Genomic DNA, 19,888 nt, shown 5'->3' on the forward strand with positions numbered 1-19,888 from the left:
GTTATTGTTTGTTTTTTTTTATTATTTCTTATTGTAATGTCTAAATGTAACAAAAAATACTCATGTTTCTATTCTGAACTTCTGTTAATGTGATATAACTGGCAAAATACATTTATTTACAAGTTGTCTTATCGCTATGTTTCAGCATCTAGTGATACACGACAATGTTGTTAATATCACGCATTTAATTTAACAAGAAAAAGAACTATAGAATTCAGCAATATATGAGTACATGAAGTAACTTTGTCCATTCGCATATTTAACATGACTTGGAAAAAACTGATCTCATTTGAAATTACTGAATTTTCAGTTATTTTCTTGACTGTTATTTTAATATTATTTTGTGATGAAAACTAAATATATCTATTACATATAGACATTTTTCAAGTTTAATCTCATACTTGTAAGTTTGACAGCTATTATTTGTGATATATAGAAGTTTCCGGCGATGATGATTTTAATTGTACCTATTCCTTAGCCTCACTTGTTATTATATAGTAAGCTTACAATAATTAAAAAAAAAAAGTATGATAAAAAAAATAAAAACTCTAGATAAAAACATTACTCGTATTATAACGTAAATAGCAAGCTGTAATATTATCCTGTTTAATCAAATTATAGAAAAAAATAGGTATGATTGTTGTAATAATCACCAGTTTCTCCATATCTGTAACTTATTCTTGCGCACGAGCAATATAAAGCTTATTGTACATCCTAATGTTTTTAATTTCATACCAACACCCACAACTACGTGTAGGTGATGTAGAAGAAATAAATATTTACTGGCTAATTAAGTGCTTGTACTTAACTTTTTTTTAATATACTAATCGTCTCGCACTCGACGAATTCCAATATCCGGAGCAGGCGGAGTTTCGAAAAGGTTTCAGTACCGTGGACCATACATACCTTGCGGCAAATAAAGCAAGAGACCCAGGAGTATAATCTCCCACTTTGCGTGGCGTTTGTGGTCTACAAAAAAAGCCTGTGACGAAACCTGGGCTGTTCTGGATTCACTTCAGCGATGCCAAGTTGATTAGCACTATATCCAAGTGCTGAGCTCGTTCTACGATGCTGTACGAATGACCGTCAAGGTCTAAGATCATCAAACACAACCAATCTCCATTCAAAGAGGAGTGAGACAGGGAGACGTAAAATATACATGAAAAAGTAAAGTGAAACTATATTAAAATGAAATAAATGTCTTTGTCGTATTATAAATTAAATTACATTAGTTTATGATTGAAAACGGAATGATTTCTATAAAATTTTGTCTAAAACATTCGTTACTTGAGAAAACTATTTGTGATATATGTATAATAAAAGTAGTGTTGTAAAGATTAAAGCACACATTATATACCATAAACCCCGGGGGAAAACTGACTGTTCCCGCGGGATTTGTGAAATACCGGAATTACCACGCAGGCAACAGCTAGTCCCATATAAATGTAGGTATAAGATTACAATTACTTTGTAATCTTATACCTACATTTATATGAGTATTTGCAGTAAATGAATCAGATTACCTGTGTATCAACGACTAGATTTATATGGATACTGTGTATTTATCATTACGCGGGGAGGTCCAAAAGTTCGTGGAATGGAAGGGTTTGAAGTAAAATGAAACATCAACACTATTTTGCTTTTCAATATAATCACCCTGAAGTTGAATACATTTATTAGATCTATGAATTAATTTTTCTAAACCGTCGTAAAAATATTTTTTATCTTTTGCCGCAAAATGAGCCAAAATTGCCTCCTTTACTTCATTGTCGTCGGAAAATTTCCTTCCCCTTAGGCCTTTTTTAAATTAGGGAACAAATAAAAATCACTTGGGGCAAGATCTGGACTGTAGGTTGGGTGGACTAGCGATTCGAAGCCATGTGTGTGCAGAGCAGCCATTGCAACTCTGCTCTTGTGAACCGGTGCGTTGTCTTGCAAAAGCAACATACCTTTGGTCAGTTTTCCTTGACGTTTTTCCTTGATGGACTCTTCCCTTATCTTTATAATCAATCAGTAGTATCCCTTCACAATCCCAAAAAACAGTTGCAATCAACTTTCCAGCCGACTCCGACACTCTGAACTTCTTTGGCGGTGGTGTCCCCTTTTTGCCTTTTTGTGCCATTGCATGAACTCTTGTTTGAACTCAGGCTCAAAGTGATGAACCCATGTTTCATCTCCAGTAACAATTCGCTCCAAAATCTGTGCAGGATCGTCTCTACACAACTCCAAAAATTGTTTTTAAGCATCGACGCGTTGCTGTTTCTAAAGCGGCGGCGTGAGCATTCTCGGTACCCATCTTGCACTGACTTTTGTCATACCCAGATGGTCATGTAGAATTCGCAAAATGGTGGTATCTGATAATCCAACTAATGCAAATATCTGTTTTTTCTTTAAACGGGTATCTTCCAGTACATTTTTTTTCACTTTTTCGATGATGTTTGATGTGCTGGCCTCAACTGGTCTTCCTGAGCGAGGGTCGTCTTCAATCGACTCCCGACCATGTTTAAAAAGACCATGCCACTTGTAAATCCATGATTTACTAGGGCACTGGTCCCCATTTCATTCAAAATGGTTTGAGCGGTCTTTCCTTGCTTTGTAAGGAATTTTATTACAGCACGGTTTTCAATTTTCTCCATAGTTTTAGTGTTCTTCCGGCTCGACTTGTTTATCAGGCGAGTATTCGTAAACGAATGACGCAATTATTTTCGATTTACGGATGGACACTTGCCGATAACCACCTGAGGGGTTGCTACGGCGTCACCGGGGGAGTGGGGCGAGCGCGAAAGCTCGCCATGAGAAGAGCCCCAGGGCTCGACGACATCGGGGGGAGAGTGGGAGACGTCGACCAGAGGGTGCCTCCTGCGAGGGCTCGAACCTCGGCTTGGTTCGACGTTAACAAGGATTATTTCTAACCATTAAAAATTGCATGTTGATAGCATTAATGAGGCAGGCGGGCAGGCAGGCGGTCAAGCAGGCGGGCAGACAGGTGGGCAGGCAGGCGTGTAGACAGGCGGGTAGATAGGCGGGCAGGCAGGCGTGTAGCCAGGCGGGCAAGCAGGCGGGTAGGCAAGCGGCTAGGCAGGCGGGCAGACAGGTGGACAGACAAGCGTTCAGGAAGGCAGGCGGGCAGGCAAGCTGTCAGACAGGCGGCCAGGCAGACGGGTAGACAGTCGGGCAGGCAGGTAGTCAGGTAAGCGTGCAGTCAGGTGAGCAGGCAGGCGGGCAGGCTGGCGGGTAGAAAGACAGGCGGGCAGGCAGGCCTTGAAAAATAAATTGATAAATGCTGGATTTAATACGAACTTTCATTCCCGCTTTTACCCTCTTAGGGTTGAAATTTTCAGAAATCCTTTCTTAGCGGATGCCTAGGTTGTAATAACTATTTGTGTGCAAAACTTCAGCCCGATTAATATTAAGATCATTTATTAGAATATTTGAACATCTTAAATATTACGTCATTCTTTAAAAACTTTATTATTAGAACATAAAATAATATCAACATATGGAGATACTCTATATGTTACCTTAGTTAGTACCTATCTATACTAATATATATTACAAATAGGAAACATTTCTTTGCTTGTTTTTTTGTACCCAATAGGCTCAGAGTACGGGACATATTCGCTTGCTTCGCCAAAACAAAGCTAAACTATCACGAAGTAACATAGATTATAATTTATTTAAAAAAAAATTCGGAGATCCTTAAGAAAATTGCAAGCCAAAGTAGTAAAGTTTTGCCTATAAAATTTATGACTTGGCGTACGCTGAGAAAACTACTTATGATACATAAGAAGTATTCAGCATTTCGTCCAATCTCAGCTTCGGATAATGCATCGAATCCAAGGCTAAAACTGCTGGCAAATAACTTTGCATCCATAACAAAGATAAGCGCTACTTCACACCGGAACAGCTTCTTACCCTGTACCAAGCTCAAGTTCGATCGTGCATGGAGTACTGTAGCTATTTATTGGATGGCTCTGCCACGTACCAGCTCGATGCTTTGGATTCGGTGGATCGTCGTGCTAGGAGATTCATTAGCAACGACTCTCGCCAAGGTTTTGACCCCCCAGTGCGTACCCCCTATCATCACTGGCCTGATCGCTGCCAAATCCTCCAGAGGCGTACACTACACGGCACGCCACCTTCTTAGGCCTGTCATTATTTGGGTGGCAAACTTCCCCTTTAATTCGCCACCCGCGCGCCTACAACTCATGGAGGCCGGAGGTCATTGGTTGCTCTCCGGCGCCCGGTTCGTCTCCTGCGAGAGGGGAGTGTTGATGTTCTTTCTCTGTCTCGCTCCGCCGCCTCCTTTGCGGACATCACCTCCTCGCAAAAAGAGGCAGCAGTATTCCACGCTGACTCGCTCCGTAATATAGTTTGAACTATAGTTGGAAGCGAAAGGTCACCAGCTGCCGTATTTTCGAGGGCACGGCGCTGCCCTGCCCAAGCTGGACACACCTCTAAGGTGTGCTGCGCCGTGTCCTCGAGGCAGTCATCGCAATGGCGGCAACCGGGCGATTGCTCCCGACCTTAATACTTACCAAAGCAACCGTGTCCGGTTAGTATCTGCGCCAGCCGGAATGATAGGGCACCATGGTGGCGCCCTAGCCAATCCTCCATAACGGGCCTTATCGCCGCTATAGTGGCATGCCCTGCGCTGGGATTTTCCAGGCGTCCCTTCCATTCCGCCATTAGGATCTGACGGAGCTCGAAACGACGCTGCGTGTATACCCGCAGCATCGGTTCCTCGCCCCTTCTTCGCGCCTCCATTTTCCACTGATGTATTGAGGCGAGGGTTTTAGCTTCGAGATCCCAAGGTGCAGATCCGGCTAGGCAGGCGCTTGTATAGACAAGCGCCTGCCTATTTAAAAATAAAGTATGTACTACATGATTAAAGTACTCATTATAATCTACAAAAAGTCCGCGAGGGAGTATATTTAACTATCATAGTTAAGATGCAATAGAATATTTGTTCTAAAATTTTATTAACTTGCAAGTGGTAACTAAAGTGGCTTACATTAGTAATAACTCTTATTTAAATAAAGTTTTATAGCAGTTAACTTAAACAAGTTATTTTTAGAAATACTCTTTATTGAAAAGGCTCTTTTTAAAAATATCTTTAGAACTATGACTTAAATGAATGCCACTCATCTCCCAAATAAACTGTTCCTACAAGATGATTTTAAACAAAAGCAGGCAAAGTCTGGGGCAAAATATAATTTCGAATATTGTGGAACCGGCCCCTATTTATGGTCTCACAAATCTAAAATCTGATATAAAATAAACAAATTCCTTTATATGCAACACATTGTGAGGTTCATCTGGTAATTTAGATGTTTATCAGGTAATCTGCCTAGTCACTATGCATAGATAAAAATAATTTCTATTTTTTAAATATTAAATGAGAAATAATAAAACAAATTGTGCAGAAATTTATATATTTATTTACGAAGTTCTTCAGTTGATATACCATATTTCTTCTTTAAAGTATCTAATTCTTCTTGTTTCTTTTCTATATCCATTCCCTTAAATGCTTTGTTAGATCTATAATATAAAACTACTAAATATCTGTTGCAGACATTGAATCCGGATAAGTGGTCACATGCATTTTTGGCATCAAATATGTCTTCATACACCACAAATGCAGTACCTCTAGACTCTGGTGTATTGCCTCTGAAAGTGTTTATTATAAATACAGTGGAATACAATAATTAAAAGTATGACATGTTAATTAACTCTGCATGCCCCACTATTATTGATTTGCACTTAATATGTGGTGGACAGCTTGACTACATCTAACTCTTACGCTGGTTAAATTTGATTTTGCATGGGACAAACCAGTCTGAACAATTATCATATTATGTTGTAAACAATATTATAAAATGGTGAAAAATAAAAATAAATGATTAATTGCTTTCTTTAGAACAATTTGCATTGTAACAGCACGATTTGACTTTTGATTCAACAATAATAGAAAATATGTTGTGCCCATAGGAAGTATTCAGAATTTGCATGTCAAAATGTTAAAGCTCGACATTATAAATGCCTATCTAATCACAAATAACCATACTTACACCCGAATTTGCCTGATTGCTCCATATTTACCAAATATATCATACATTTCTTCAGCTGATATTTTATAAGGTAAATTTCTAATGTATAGAATTCTATTCACTTCTGGTGGGAGTCTGACCTAAAATTTGTAATAAACACTTGAATTATATGTATTCTGAATGTAGTTCTAATATTTAAAAAAAAGAGGTAACTTACGTTTGCCCGTCTTTGGAGAGCTAATGCCATGTTAGTGAGTGTACCCAAGCAGATGTGTTATATACTACAAAACTGAACTAACTATCACTTATTTCAACTTTAATCATCAGAATTTAACAGAAAATTAATTAAACAGCAATTAATTACTTTCCGCAACACACAAGCCTAACTCGCTACACTCCAAACCACAGATTTGATAATAATAATTGCAAATTGCAATACACAACTTCACAAGTTATGTTTTATTTTTATTCTTTCCCGTAGGAAAAAGGCAAAGGTATATCACCGTACAGCACACAGATCCCCAACACGCGTCGCTATTACAGTCGTTCTTGCTCGGACGTTAGGTATTGCCAAAAAAATCTTATGTCCTTATTTTGAGGGTAAAAAGAAGTTTTTTGCCGAACGTTTATAAAGTGTATAAAAGAAAAATGAAATATTACCATAATATAAAATCAGATATCTGAGATAGGGAAAATAAAAACATAATAAACTTCTGTTTTTTTTTATTACAAGTATTTAAAATAAATCGAAATTATTTTATTTTAAGTATATGTAAATCATATTTTAAGTCACAAGTGTTACTGACATGGTGTAGGAGATCATTGATAGAAATAGAAAAGGACCTAAAATTTTGCCTTGTGGGACACCCATTAAGGTTGATGTACCCTGAGACTTTATGTCTTTTATGCACACCTTTTGTGTTCTATCACTAAGATAAGAGGCAATCAAATTACAATTTTTTATGCCCTAGCGTAGTGGCTTAGTTTATGTTCAATGCAATCGAATGCCTTGGATAGATCACAAAAAACACCAATGGCATTATGCGAACTCTCCCACGCATCATAAACATGGTTTTTAAGTTTAGCACCCGACTCCCTTGTGCTACGACCTTTGGTAAAGCCATATTGTTCTGGATGAAGAAGGTTATTTAAATTAAAATGATTCAATAGTTGATTAAGTATAATTTTTTCAAAGATCTTACTTAGTGCTGGTAAGACTGTAATAGGCCTGTAGTTATTTGTCATTTTTATTGCCAGATTTAAATACAGGAATAAGTTTTCCATGTTACATTAAATTTGGAAAAATACCAATACATTTGTTAAAAACTATGGATAAGTAAGGGACAATTGTGTCTATGATGTTAGACATCACTACCACAGATATATCCCATAAATATGTTAGCATCTTTAACAATTTTCCAGGTTGCTTATATTTTCTTTTATTGCTTTTCATAGCCTGTTTATCGAGAAGGACTGTAGGCTTCATTACTGCACAAGGCAGTAATTAAATAATGGTGAAATAAGAATACTTTACTCTGTATAAAACAATATATTTACAATTTCGTAATTCACTTCGAACCCTACAGTTTAGCTTCATGTTCATCAATATCCATAGGTCTTCGAGTGCGCCATCTATGTAAAATGACTACGCATGCGCACAATAAAAGTAAGAGCGTGATTGAAACGCCGCACATGGCTACTACTCCACCGTGTAGTCGTTTCTCATCTAAAAGATAAAAAGTTGATAAATAACCTGAGGAGTAGCCAACTGATCAATTTTATAGAAAAATATAATTTATCAGTGGATATATACTGATCTCATATAAATCGCTACCAGCAATCAGTAAATATTAGAAACAAAGTGAAATGATAATGAAAATAAGCGTTAGCTATTGGACGGTTAATAGTAGAGATAGAAAGTACTGCATTCTGTAAAAGATTTAGAAATTCTATTCATTTCGCTACTTCATAAATAATTAGTACGTTAGTTGCCCCCATCAGGTCTAACTTGGTATCTATGGGTCTACCTAAAGAGTATACTTTCTCAAACATATAAGTAAACATTAAAATCAACAATAATTGACTATGAAATCGGTGATCAAACATCAAAAATAATTATCAATAATACCAATATAAATATCAATAATACAATTATAATATCAATAATACAAAAATAAATATCAATAATGGTATACAAAGCTAAAAATGCCTAATAAATAGTGCATTAGCACTAGGAGTTTGTGTAATATGTCTCTTACTATCAGAGTTTTTAAATATCTGTAGAAACTCTACAAAATAACTTAGTTATACGGTTCATGGTTTTTACGTTGCCTTCCAAGAAACCTAGCACTCCGTGCTCTGCCTCGCACTTTCTGCTTTTTTTACTTTACCTCAAGCAGAGAGGAAATGTAGACATTTCCACCTATTTTCTAAACTTGAGATGTGAAAAATAAATTTTGTTTAATTACCATTTGACGTTATAACGTTTTCAGCTTGTTCATTAGACGTAAGTATAGAAGATAACCGAGGTAAATATTGAAGCCAAAAAGCAATTTCTTTGCTTGTTTTATATTTATTGCAATTAGACGCTTCTTTTTTGCATATTTCATGTATATATGAATCACCCACTATGTATCGCGGCCATTCGTTCTGATTATCTGGAGACCTGAAAAATCACAAAAACAACTACCAAATAAAAAAAAAAATGCCTGTGCCCAGCAGTGGAACATTAATAGGCTTAAGGATGATAGGAGAATAACTTACCCAAATTTAACAAAATTTATAATGTAGTTTCTAAACTGCATTGATAACTTTTTCTCACTCTGAGTTGCGGTTCGTCGGGCAATTTGAAGCATTAAAGCGTTTCCCAATAGCGTCATTATTTCGGCTCCGTGCGTTGCACCTGCAGAAATATTGTGAGAATTATTAAATACCTACTTAATAGAATGGAAAAATAAATCTAAAATACCCCTCCCTGCATCCGGAGCTGGGTGTTTATCTAGGTCACCTGGGTTTACAGCGTAGCATATGTTATGGGTAATGGATTAATTTTTTAATGAAAAATATACATAAATACTTGTAATACTTATAATTCATGTTCATCACACAAACATGTTGTGACACAATCAAACCTACGGCCGCCTTGGACTCAGAAATTAGGGTCGCTACCCACTGCGCCAATCGTTCGTCAAAATTTAAATAGCCTTAATTTTAGTTGTGATTGCACCACCAGTAAAACTTTACCATCGCTTAAAGCAGTAAGTATTATTTACTGACAACAGGTTGTTAGGACTAAAACTTTGATAGAGCGTCAACAACTATAACAAAATAATAAGTAACGTAAAATAATAGTAAGCCCCGATTTCATAAGACTTTTGTCTTATGAAAGATTTTTGCGGAGCAAAAAAGAAAATGGCAGATCAGAAGCTGAGCTAAATTATTTGAACCACTTTCATTCTGGACAGTCTTTGACGAGCCTTTTGGGGCTGTGGTCTTATAAGAAGCAGATCTGAGGTTCGTTCTGCAGCGGGGAAAATTTGTGAAATTATTTCAGAATTTTCTCAGACAGTCTGGTAGTGGAGATTTTCGTGGACTGGAGGTAACTACCTAAGTAAGTAGTACGTTAGTGTAAATTATCATTAGCTGTACGTACTACTCATATCACTCTGGTAATGGATGCATCCCCAATAGATATAATCCTGCCATTAATATTATACCTGTAAAATTTATTGTGCGACCATACAAATTTATATCAGTTGGTATAGAATAGCGGTAGGTATAAAGATGAGATACTCTTCGAGCAAGTTTAGCTGCCAAGAGGGCGCAGCCGGCGCCCCATTTAGCTGATGTTTCCATTCTTGCAATGGTTTCTGTTAATTTCATGATTCCATCGACTCCACTTTGGGAACGTGTTTTCGGTCCTAAGAACTCCCAGCGAATGGCCTGTGATAGCTGAAATGAATAATAAGCCTGTAAGGTTTTTAGAAAAATATAACTAACTAATTAATGCTTACACATCTACTATACGAGTAAATTGTTACAGTACTTAGATTAATATCGAAGAATTCACAAATTCTGCGCATAAGTAAAGTTATTGCATTGCTACTTGTAAATGTCCCGTTAGAGGAGGGGATATTTAAAACCATAAAAGGGGGATAAAAATTTTCTTTGGACTGTATCCTAGAACACAAACACAAAATGTATTTACACATAGCAACTATAGAAATTCGATGTATCTGAATAATATTTAAATTATTGAGTCATTTGGAGTAAGTGTGTAAACTGCTTTAATCTATGGAACGGGTCGCTGGAGGTTGGGGATTTGTTTGAGACAAATCAGGACCTCCCCACGCCTCGCCTGTGTCTTGGGGCTACTTTCGACTTATCACTGCACCGTGCGCTCAGTGTTTTATAACATTTTTATTTGCAATTAATTAAATTCGATGGGTTCATCTATACTTTTTTTTGTTTTTGACAAATCTGATCTATATCTAATTTAAGATCCTATAACGCTTACTCATTTTATTAATTATATTAAAGTTGTGTTTATAGCTTAATAGTAAGGGAGCCCAAGCGGGGATTTCGGGATTTACTAAAGCGCGGCAGATTAATATACAGGGGGATACCTTATACCCGGTTAAGTACCTCCACAAAACATGAGGCCCATATATAAGGCCGCCCGTGAAGGATACAGGATCAGACTAGTAAAAAAAAATTGACCATCAGAAATTCTCGAGCGCGTCAGATTAAGGTAGGGCGAGTAAATTACATCCTAAAAAGTGTATATTCCACTAATCTGACAATTTGAGAGTGACGTAAAAAAAGGGGAGGGCAACAAAATTGTAAAAAAAAAGTCATCTCGACATTCTCGAGCGTAGCTAAATATTTTTTTATTTTGAAGGAAATAATTCAAGAATAATGAAAAATATATAATCTGACGATTTCCGCAAGCCGAAATAACAAAAATTCGTCGATAAAGTTAAATGCGTGCAGCGTGATGCCTACATTTCCTTCTCCGCGTTTCTATTCCTCTCTCACTCTTTCTCTATCTATTACTCTCTCACTCCGTCCCCACTCTGGTTTCTGCTGCTATGACGCCATCACAGCTGATCATAAACGACGTGTACAACGACGACGTCGACGTTTACAACGTGTTTCCAACGTTTTGGCTTTTTATGCTAGTTTAATATTATTTGTGTAAATTAATGTTTATAAATATTTATATGAGTGAAATTAATTTGAAATGTGTATTTTGTGGTGAAAGTACCTTACAAAAAACAATTAAATTTACGGTAGAAACATTAAAAAAATGTGTAAATATTTTGGAATATCGTCGGAGCAAGCCGGTTATCCGAAAGTCTCGAGAAACATATGATAACCTCGAATTGTCGATGGAATCATCATTAAATGATTTATATCACGCACAGTGTTATAAATTATTTACTGCAATTAAAATACCGCGAGGCTTTCAGTATTTACAAAGTGTAATGGAACATGACAATACACCGGAAGTTTCGGGAAATAGCTCCGAAATGCTCCTGATTCTGGAGAGTGTTCCGAAGCATATGGTACTGCTGATTCTTTGTCTACTGAGGTTATTAAGTAGTTATTGTGGTTCGAAAATTCCAAAAATAGTGTTCTATGAAACTTCTATCAGACTTTCGAGCTGGGAGAGCTCAAATGCATAGAAATATTATTTCTTTCAACTCAGCGAGCTCAAAATATCACATAAATTATATTTTGAGCTCAAAAATGTCATAAGTACAATTTTAAGCGCCCAGAAATGGAATTAGCGGGAATTTGCATTGATGGCCTTTAAGGTGAACCGTTTTTCTAATATTTTTTTGTCAGATCAGGCGAATCCCTCTAGATAATCGTCAGATAATGAGACAGTACGTTTAGAAATTAAAGATGAACGATATATATCTTAATCTGACGCGCTTGAGTATTTCAAAATGGCGAATTTTTTTTGCACATTATGAAAATGGCCGCGAGTTTGCGTCCCATCGAAATCGTCAGATTAGTGAATGAGAGCTTTTTTTTGGTGTACTTAACACTCCCTTAGACAATCTGACGCGCTCGATTAAACTTTATTTTTTTTCATTTTCAACCCTTTAATACAACCACCCGCATCATGCAAACGATCAGATTAACATACGTACATTATTAAAAATACGTAAGACATTGATGCTATCAATATCTGACGCGCTCGAGGATGTCCATGCAACAGTTTTTTTTTACATATTTAAAAATCTATAGCCGCTTCCCCCACCGATGTAAAGGTATATATCATATAACATTTTTTTCTTCTTATCATCTAAGCTTTGCATCCCAATAGGTCTCTGTGACGCTCGAGTAAATCCCCATTTAGCATCGTGGGCTCCCCTACTATAAGCTAGTGAAAATAATTATTTGTATTTTGACTAATTTTGGGAGGTTGCTCTGTAACACAAGCAATTAAGTGTTGAAGAGCACACTTCAAAAACAAACAATTATTTTCAAAGGACAGTGATATTAAACTAAATATATAAATATTCTTATATTAATAAGTTAAAATAGTATAATATAAGTTAATTTAATTGATATTAAATAAAATAAATACTAAGAATATTAACAGTTTTGTATTCAAATAAGTTAAATTTGTGCCAAAAGTAAGTAATGCGTTAACCAACAATTGCGTTCGAATTAATGTGAAATTCGACTTTCTCTCTTTATTTGTACGTGGAAAATATAATATTTTTAAATTGTTTTATTTCCTCTTTTTATAAACAAAAAGGTTCTTTATAAAAAATAATGTGTATATTTCCTTTCCTTTTCTTTCAAAGCTTAAAAAACGTGCTTGGTACTCCATGAAATGCAAAAGTGAACACAGTTGCCCCGAATGACTCTAGTAGTTGTATATACCTAACTGTCTAATGTATTTAATTTAAATTGGATTAAGGTTTTAAAAATAGGTAAGTAGGTATGTTTTAGGTTTAATGTTTTAATATTATCGTTATAAAAGTTTACCAGTGGTAATGTATCCGGTCTATCAATAGATAGAAGGCTCAGAATTTCCGGAATAATTGTCAAACTCGCGAGCTCGTAAAGTGAGTCTTGTCCTCGTCGTGCTACGTCTTCGTAATTAAAATCTATCACAAAAAAATAAAAATAATAAGTTCTTTGATTGATTTGCTTGCTTTTATTAAAAGTCAACGTTTTGCAATAGGCATCTTTATTAATTATTGTTTGCTGATGACCACGGTGTCGTTTGCGCCCTTCTAATCTAATAGCGCTATACTTGATATTATAACTACTTATTACCGTAATTTATGGTATCCAAATCAGCCGTTCCAAGAAGAACATCCAGTTGGATGTTTGGTGATTTTGATGATACTAATGCAGCAGATAAGGACAATGGCAAGTACTGTTCCTTCTCCGGTAAAAAATTATCCGTAATGGGTTGAAATATTTCATTGTTAATTGTCCAATTGTTCTGAAAAGATGAAAATAAACTTAAACGTTTATTAGCGCTGCAGGTGAGTACCGGTATGTCGATATATCGGTATACCGGTACCCTGTTAAGTATCTCATATAAAAAATAAATCAAAACAACATTTAGTGATTAGATTTTTCCTACACGCAACATATATTGATACATGTAATATTAAGTCAGTTTTGCCAATCAATTCACGCGTCAAGTTAAGATGAATGGAAAATATCAATAAAGGTACATTGGGCTATTAATGTAGGTAATCACTGGGTAATAATTACTTATTAAGGTAGGTATCACACATCGGTTTATTCGATATTATCTAACATGCGTTTTGAGAAAGCATACTTAAGAAATGGTAGACATAAATACTTACCGAAATCGAATTGAATAGATCTGAGGCAGATCGTGTTCTCAAGCATTGAAGTATTTCATTTTCTGAGCCACGCACGCAGCTTAAAGATTTTATAACTGTTTGAGACATTTTTTCAATTGAGAAATTAGTTTCACCGTCGTTCTCTACAGCTTTCCAAATATTGTTAGGCGACATAATTATAGCACGTTGGAACAATCCTGTCGATAAGAAATCGAGTAGTCATATAAATAGAATAGGCAGGGTGGATGTGCTAGTCTCAAACCATTTAGGAATAGCTTTTCAGTTCAAAATTTTAGTATATTACATAGTTTCGATGTTTATTTCTGTTTTCTTTTTTACTCTTTATTACTAGGAAGTATAATAAATGAGGCAACTTACCAACTGTTCGTGGCGAAATAATGTGATAAAGAATACTATCAGCACCAGCAGAATGTCCTAACAAGGTGATTGCATTTGGATCACCACCAAAAGCAACAATATTTTCTCGAATCCAAAGCAAAGCCATATACTGATCCAATAAGGCAAGATTTCCTCGTGCTTTAATTGACTTTAAAGTAAAAAAGGATAAAATGTGTAGTCTATATGCAACGGTTACTACAACGACGCCCTCTGCTGCCAACTCTTGACATGGCAATGTTATGCCATTCTTAGTCCATGAATCACTGTACAGTATAATAACGACGGGTAGTAATTTGCCATCCACTCGCTGACTGAAAATAAGGAATAGTTACACACACCCAAATATAACACTTTTTAAACAAGAATGTTATTCGATAATCCTAACCCGTGGTGTCCATATATTTAGGTAGAGACAGTCTTCCTTGTAACTTTCAGTTTCGTTAGCAGATTGTCGGCAACGCGGAGGCATTCGGTGAGCGAATAAAGTTCTTCTCCAACCTGTGTGCCTTTCCGGAGGCTATGAATAAATATTATAAAATTAATTAATACAACAAAAATGAAGTATAATTACGTATAGTATAAAACTTACAGAAAATCTTAGCCTGCCGGTGGGTGGAGAAGCGTAAGGTATTCCAAAAAACCCTTCTATGGGTTTTAGCGAGTTCTCCGTAAAAACTTGAATCTGAATATGTTATCGTTATAGATATAATGTAGGTAAATACGAAATTATAAGAGAACATTAAATAAGTACTTAGGCATAATACGGAATCTATATGAGTAAAAAAAAAAGATCTGCTTGCTCAGTAAATTATAGGTACAAGCTGAGCTTTTGTGAAAGATAAGAGGGTTAACAATTTAAAAGAGAAATTCTTCAGCTGTTCTTAGTAATAAATTTAGAAAAAAATATTTGCAAGACCATCCAAGATCGGAAAAAAAAATACCAAAGGCATTAAAAAACATTCCAGGTTAATTATTGCGCAAACTTATTGCCCCCGGAATAGTAAGGCAGCTTTCGTAAATCAGTAAAAATAGGAAAATTCGTCCTTGAAAATCAAAAGTGAATAAACATTCCCGAATTCTTCAATTTTAAAGTCATAAAGCTATGTAATCTTACCCCTACGACACGACCTTGTTGTAAATTTGCGACTGGATCTTGTCCAACCACAGAATAATAAAACAGCGACATCAAACACCAACTAATATTTTCTTGCATTTTCAATCCGTATTGCAAGCAAATAACTATAAATTACTTCATCTAATATTTATTGTACCTTATCGACTATCACTCAACGCCTGTGATAGTAAAAAACTGATGGGCAACAATCATCGTGTATGGTTGAACATTATTTCGACACAATGAAATCAGATGGTACAATGATTGCGCTCCGAACCATGGCGGGACAATTGTAACGGCAAACATATTGTTCTAAAATAACCCACACTTCCTTTTGTAATTAGATGCGTCCATTACAAACATTATTAGGTACCTACCAATTACCTACCTATTGGCAAAAATGAGAACAAACACACAGAATAGTTACTAACTGAAGGCCAGCTCCTGCTGAACCTTATTTTGATTTTGACCTACACTCGTACGTGCTCATAGGGCTGCCACCGTGTCACAACATTCGTAGTTTAAACATCTAGTTTGGTAACATGTAATTTTACAGTCGAGGCGGTATACGGTATTAGATAGAAAGCCGATAGTGTAACAAGTAATGTAGGTACCATACGCGTTTCATACGACGCTGTTCAAAAATAATTACGACGCTGTTGAATACATGTGTTCATTGATTTCCTTTTTACTTTTATTGGCAGTCCACAAAGCGTGCACTTTTTAGTTATTTTCTACTTTTTTGTAACTAATTTTGCTAGTAAAACTTAATAAAAAAAATGCTTTCATCTTTAATTGATAATTAGCACAGATTTGAAAAATATTTCACTACGGAAGCCTCAAAGCAAGCTGCCTCTCAAAAGGCGCTAACAAAATATAATTATTGATTTTCCATTTAAAATCTACAAACTCCGAGATTTTTACCCGAATAACAAGTTCTGTTTTTGTCTGTCGCAATACTTATCGGTAGTTAAAACAGTAAACAGTATACATGAAATAATACAAGTTTAATTAAACTAATATATAATAAATTCTAACAATGTTACAATGTTTACGAGCCACTAAAAATAGGTATTATACAAAACAATCAGTAGATAAGTTTACAAAAATAACCTAAACTTTCACGTTGCTTAAGGCCCCATCTATTTTCTTCAAAAGTATTTTGTAATAATAATGAATGGGCTGATTATTTGCAAAACCGATAGTCGCCAACATTAATCCATAACCAAGAAGAATCGAAAAAAGCTTGTGTTGAGCGAACCATTGCCGTAGACCGCCGACTGAAAAACATGAAAATCAACGGAGACTTAACATCATTCGTGACTGTGCATTAAAATATTATAATAAGTACTTCAACCACAGAATTAAGAATAAATAGAACCCTCATTCAGCCAGTATTGCGTTCAGTGCATTGTCTCCAAAACAGTGAAAACGACCCGCACACGTCCTAATTCCCACCCACCCGCGGAATGTGGCTAGCTCACAAAGTTTTTCCCATTTTCCCATTTTACGGTAAAATTATTACTGTCAACTGATAATGGTATAAAGTGACTAAGCACCCGTTCGAGAAACAGTACTAATGTGGAGTTGGTTTCTGATGTTTTAATTGATTTAATAACCTACAGAAACCGTGTACATGACGTACACGGTTTCTGTAGGTTATTAATTCTGTGACATCAACAAAATATATAAAAGAGCCGTGTCTCATAGAAAATAAGCGTAAGTACCTTCTCTATTCGAAGTTGTAGTCGGAAATCTCATTGACGTTGGTTGTTTAGCATAAACCAGTAAGTAACGAACTCGAATTAAATCGCAATTGGTCACGACGAAATGGGAAGTGCGAGCGCCGGTTTCGGCATTTAACATCTTTTCTTGTTCGTAAACACCATCCCCTGAAATAATTTCTTCTGAATCACCAAAATCTGACATACTTATGTATTACGAAGTGAGGACTGAGGACTATAAGTAAGTATCTACAGTATCGGATTAATTTGGACATTGTAAAGATCGGGTCCATTGGCTTATTTTAAGTTCTTTAGTAATAAATTGATTCCTAAAACTGACTGATTGACTCGTAAAAGTACAAATTCAAAGTAAACGTATACTAACCTTCGTTTGTGACAGGTTTTACATGGTAATTGATGCCTTCGTGAGCGTCGATAACTTCACACATCGCTATACAAGACAGGTGACCTCCAATGCAACTAGCACCCCAGCCGAACCCTCCATGGCTATACGGTATACTCAAACATAATTCCGGGGAAAGATTAACACCGTTACCCTTTATGTTTGTCTATAAAATGATGCAAGAGATTTAAGTACAAATATAGTGGAAAATGAAATCTAAATGTAACTATACCAATAGATTTATGTATATAACCTTATGCAAGTGCTGTTGCAATCCAAAATTTAATATGCTATAAAAGTTCTCGAGGCGGTTTCCATGGTAAGCATAAAATACCCTATGATTTTTTGTCAACTCTTTCCATTTTAATTCTGCGTTTGATTTGCACGAACTGACAACTTGAAAAATGTACTGTGGCTTAGAGGCTGCTAGCAAAGAGTGTGCATTTATCAAAACTGCGTCATGCTAAAAGTTAACGTTTATGTCAAAACTCATCATAATAAAATGTAGGCAGAGTAACTTAGCAGTGTAAGTTATTCTTCTACTTACAGCTTCTTGAGGAATAGTCTTTAAACTTGGCTCTTTTAATCTTACGAGGACGTAGAATAACAAATCAAGAATATCGCTTATATTGGACAGGTTCTCAAGATTGTCTAGTTGTTGTAAAACCAAATCTAAAGCTGGCACATCGGTGATTACGCTTAGCTGAAACGAGTATGTTAGTAAATAAATAAAATATTTCAAATGAATGGAATTTCATCTATATTGAATTAGATATGATTTTTGCTTGAGATACCAATTCATCCATATCTTTTATGCCATTTTTCATAAAAACGGGGGGAAAAGGCTTGAGACAGCTTTCGTATCCGAAGCTAAAAGCTGCCGCTACAAACAAACTCCACTTTAAATCGGCAGCCTTAAAATCTTTTTCTAGCATTAATCTGAAACACATATAAGTATTATGCCATAGCTAAGTACTTAAGTATGTACGTACCTAATTATTCTGAGTAATTATATTAATGAAAAAAGATTTAATATCAACCTTAAATGCACAGCCTTTTTCTCTAAAGAATCTTGTTTTGCTTGATAATTATTATCAGATATAGTTTCTGAAGCTGATGTGAAGTTACAATTTGTAGCTGTGTCTGATAATACTTCTGGCGCTCCGTCCATGTTAACTTGCTGAATTACAGGTTTAAAAATGTATGCATTATTAATTTTGAAAACGTAGAAAATTGTATTTATATTTTACACACTTGTCAAAATTTGAAACAATAAAAAAAACTAAAAGAACAACACAACCAGTTGTCCATTTATTAGACAAGGTTTAACAAAAAGTATACTTAACTGGGTTTTTAAAGATACCTTACCAAACAGGGTATCCCGCATGATATATTTTTAATGAATTGTGAGTTGTAAATTAGGAGGTCATAGGATCTCAAATTCGTCTGTAAATCAGATCGGCGATTCTCTGACGACGTTTTTCATGTTATCTCCATAAAACTGGTAATAATCCAATTCTTAGAAATATTTTTCATTGGGTCAATTAAATTTTTTAATGTCGAAAATTAATTCCGTTATTACGTTGGAGTGACATAGTAAAAAAATAGTTATTAAATGAAAGACGACCGATTATATTGGTATTGTGTAATAGGCTGATCTCTGTTGAGTCGATTGGTTTGAGCGCACGTTGCTTTACACGAGAGAGAAAAAAGATGTAGGGAGAACGTTCATCATCATCATATCAACCCATTACCGTTCCTCTGCAGCCTTTGAGAACATTGCGTGCTTGCTGAGATTTGAACTCGCCCCCTTAAAGTGAAGTGAAGCCGAAGCTCTAACCACTATCACTCTCCTAGAAATACGAATAAGCACAAATACCTACAATATTAAATTAAACAATAAATAAATAAACAACCACATTACATTATTAAACAATAAATAAATATACAACCACAATAACACATCGCCATCTAGCCCCAAAGGAAGCGTAGGAAGTTATGGGTACTAAAATGACTGATGAACATTTTTATGAATAATATACATAAATACTTGTTGTGTATTACAAGTATTTATGTATATTATTCATAAAAATGTAAGATAAACGCCCAGATACTGAAAAAAAAAACATGAAAAATGTTCATCGAACAAATCTTTTCCAGTTATGGGAATCGAATCCACAACCTTGAAGTCAAAAAGCAGGGTCGCTGACCACTGCGTCGATCGGCCGTCAAACACAATATATATCTTTTTTACAAATCGCCACTGCACGCAGATGCAATTAAGGCTCCCCACGCAAACGTCACTAAAAATTTCAATAAACTTACTGCATATTGTCAATAATATTAACTGT

At 35.5% G+C, this 19,888-nt stretch overlaps 2 protein-coding genes across 2 annotated transcripts; both read right to left on the reverse strand.

Annotated features, from left to right (window-relative positions):
- Window positions 1–5,418: 5,418 nt before the first annotated feature.
- Window positions 5,419–6,541, reverse strand: LOC120631624 (splicing factor 3B subunit 6). Its single transcript, XM_039901282.1, has 3 exons — window positions 6,268–6,541; window positions 6,072–6,190; window positions 5,419–5,670 (listed from the first exon to the last, which is right to left on the reverse strand). Exons 1-3 carry the CDS (start codon window positions 6,295–6,297, stop codon window positions 5,439–5,441), a joined length of 381 nt encoding a protein of 126 aa, XP_039757216.1. The 5' UTR covers window positions 6,298–6,541; the 3' UTR covers window positions 5,419–5,438.
- Window positions 6,542–7,630: 1,089 nt separating this feature from the next.
- On the reverse strand, window positions 7,631–18,781 carry LOC120630456 (acetylcholinesterase-like). Its single transcript, XM_039899698.1, has 16 exons — window positions 18,578–18,781; window positions 18,332–18,476; window positions 18,085–18,240; window positions 17,791–18,000; window positions 17,520–17,703; window positions 17,138–17,302; window positions 16,536–16,690; window positions 14,682–14,813; window positions 14,276–14,603; window positions 13,898–14,094; window positions 13,353–13,524; window positions 13,059–13,180; window positions 9,767–10,001; window positions 8,814–8,952; window positions 8,519–8,715; window positions 7,631–7,776 (listed from the first exon to the last, which is right to left on the reverse strand). The coding sequence occupies exons 1-16, from the start codon at window positions 18,706–18,708 to the stop codon at window positions 7,631–7,633; spliced, it is 2,814 nt and encodes a 937-aa protein (XP_039755632.1). The 5' UTR covers window positions 18,709–18,781.
- Window positions 18,782–19,888: the final 1,107 nt, after the last annotated feature.

Source organism: Pararge aegeria, chromosome 2, assembly GCF_905163445.1.
Source record: "Pararge aegeria chromosome 2, ilParAegt1.1, whole genome shotgun sequence".
In the NCBI taxonomy this organism is placed as follows: Eukaryota; Metazoa; Arthropoda; class Insecta; order Lepidoptera; family Nymphalidae; genus Pararge; species Pararge aegeria.

Coding starts and splice junctions, on each gene's coding strand:
- LOC120631624 (XM_039901282.1), bottom strand. CDS start 6,297: ATGGCATTAGCTCTCCAAAGACGGGCAAAC. Junction 6,191..6,267: donor CTCTCCAAAGACGGGCAAAC/GTAAGTTACCTC, acceptor TACAAATTTTAG/GTCAGACTCCCACCAGAAGT. Junction 5,671..6,071: donor GCAATCAGGCAAATTCGGGT/GTAAGTATGGTT, acceptor AAACACTTTCAG/AGGCAATACACCAGAGTCTA.
- LOC120630456 (XM_039899698.1), bottom strand. CDS start 18,708: ATGGACGGAGCGCCAGAAGTATTATCAGACACAGCTACAAATTGTAAC. Junction 18,001..18,084: donor AGACTATTCCTCAAGAAGCT/GTAAGTAGAAGA, acceptor GTTAACTTTTAG/CATGACGCAGTTTTGATAAA. Junction 17,303..17,519: donor AAAACCTGTCACAAACGAAG/GTTAGTATACGT, acceptor AAATTATTTCAG/GGGATGGTGTTTACGAACAA.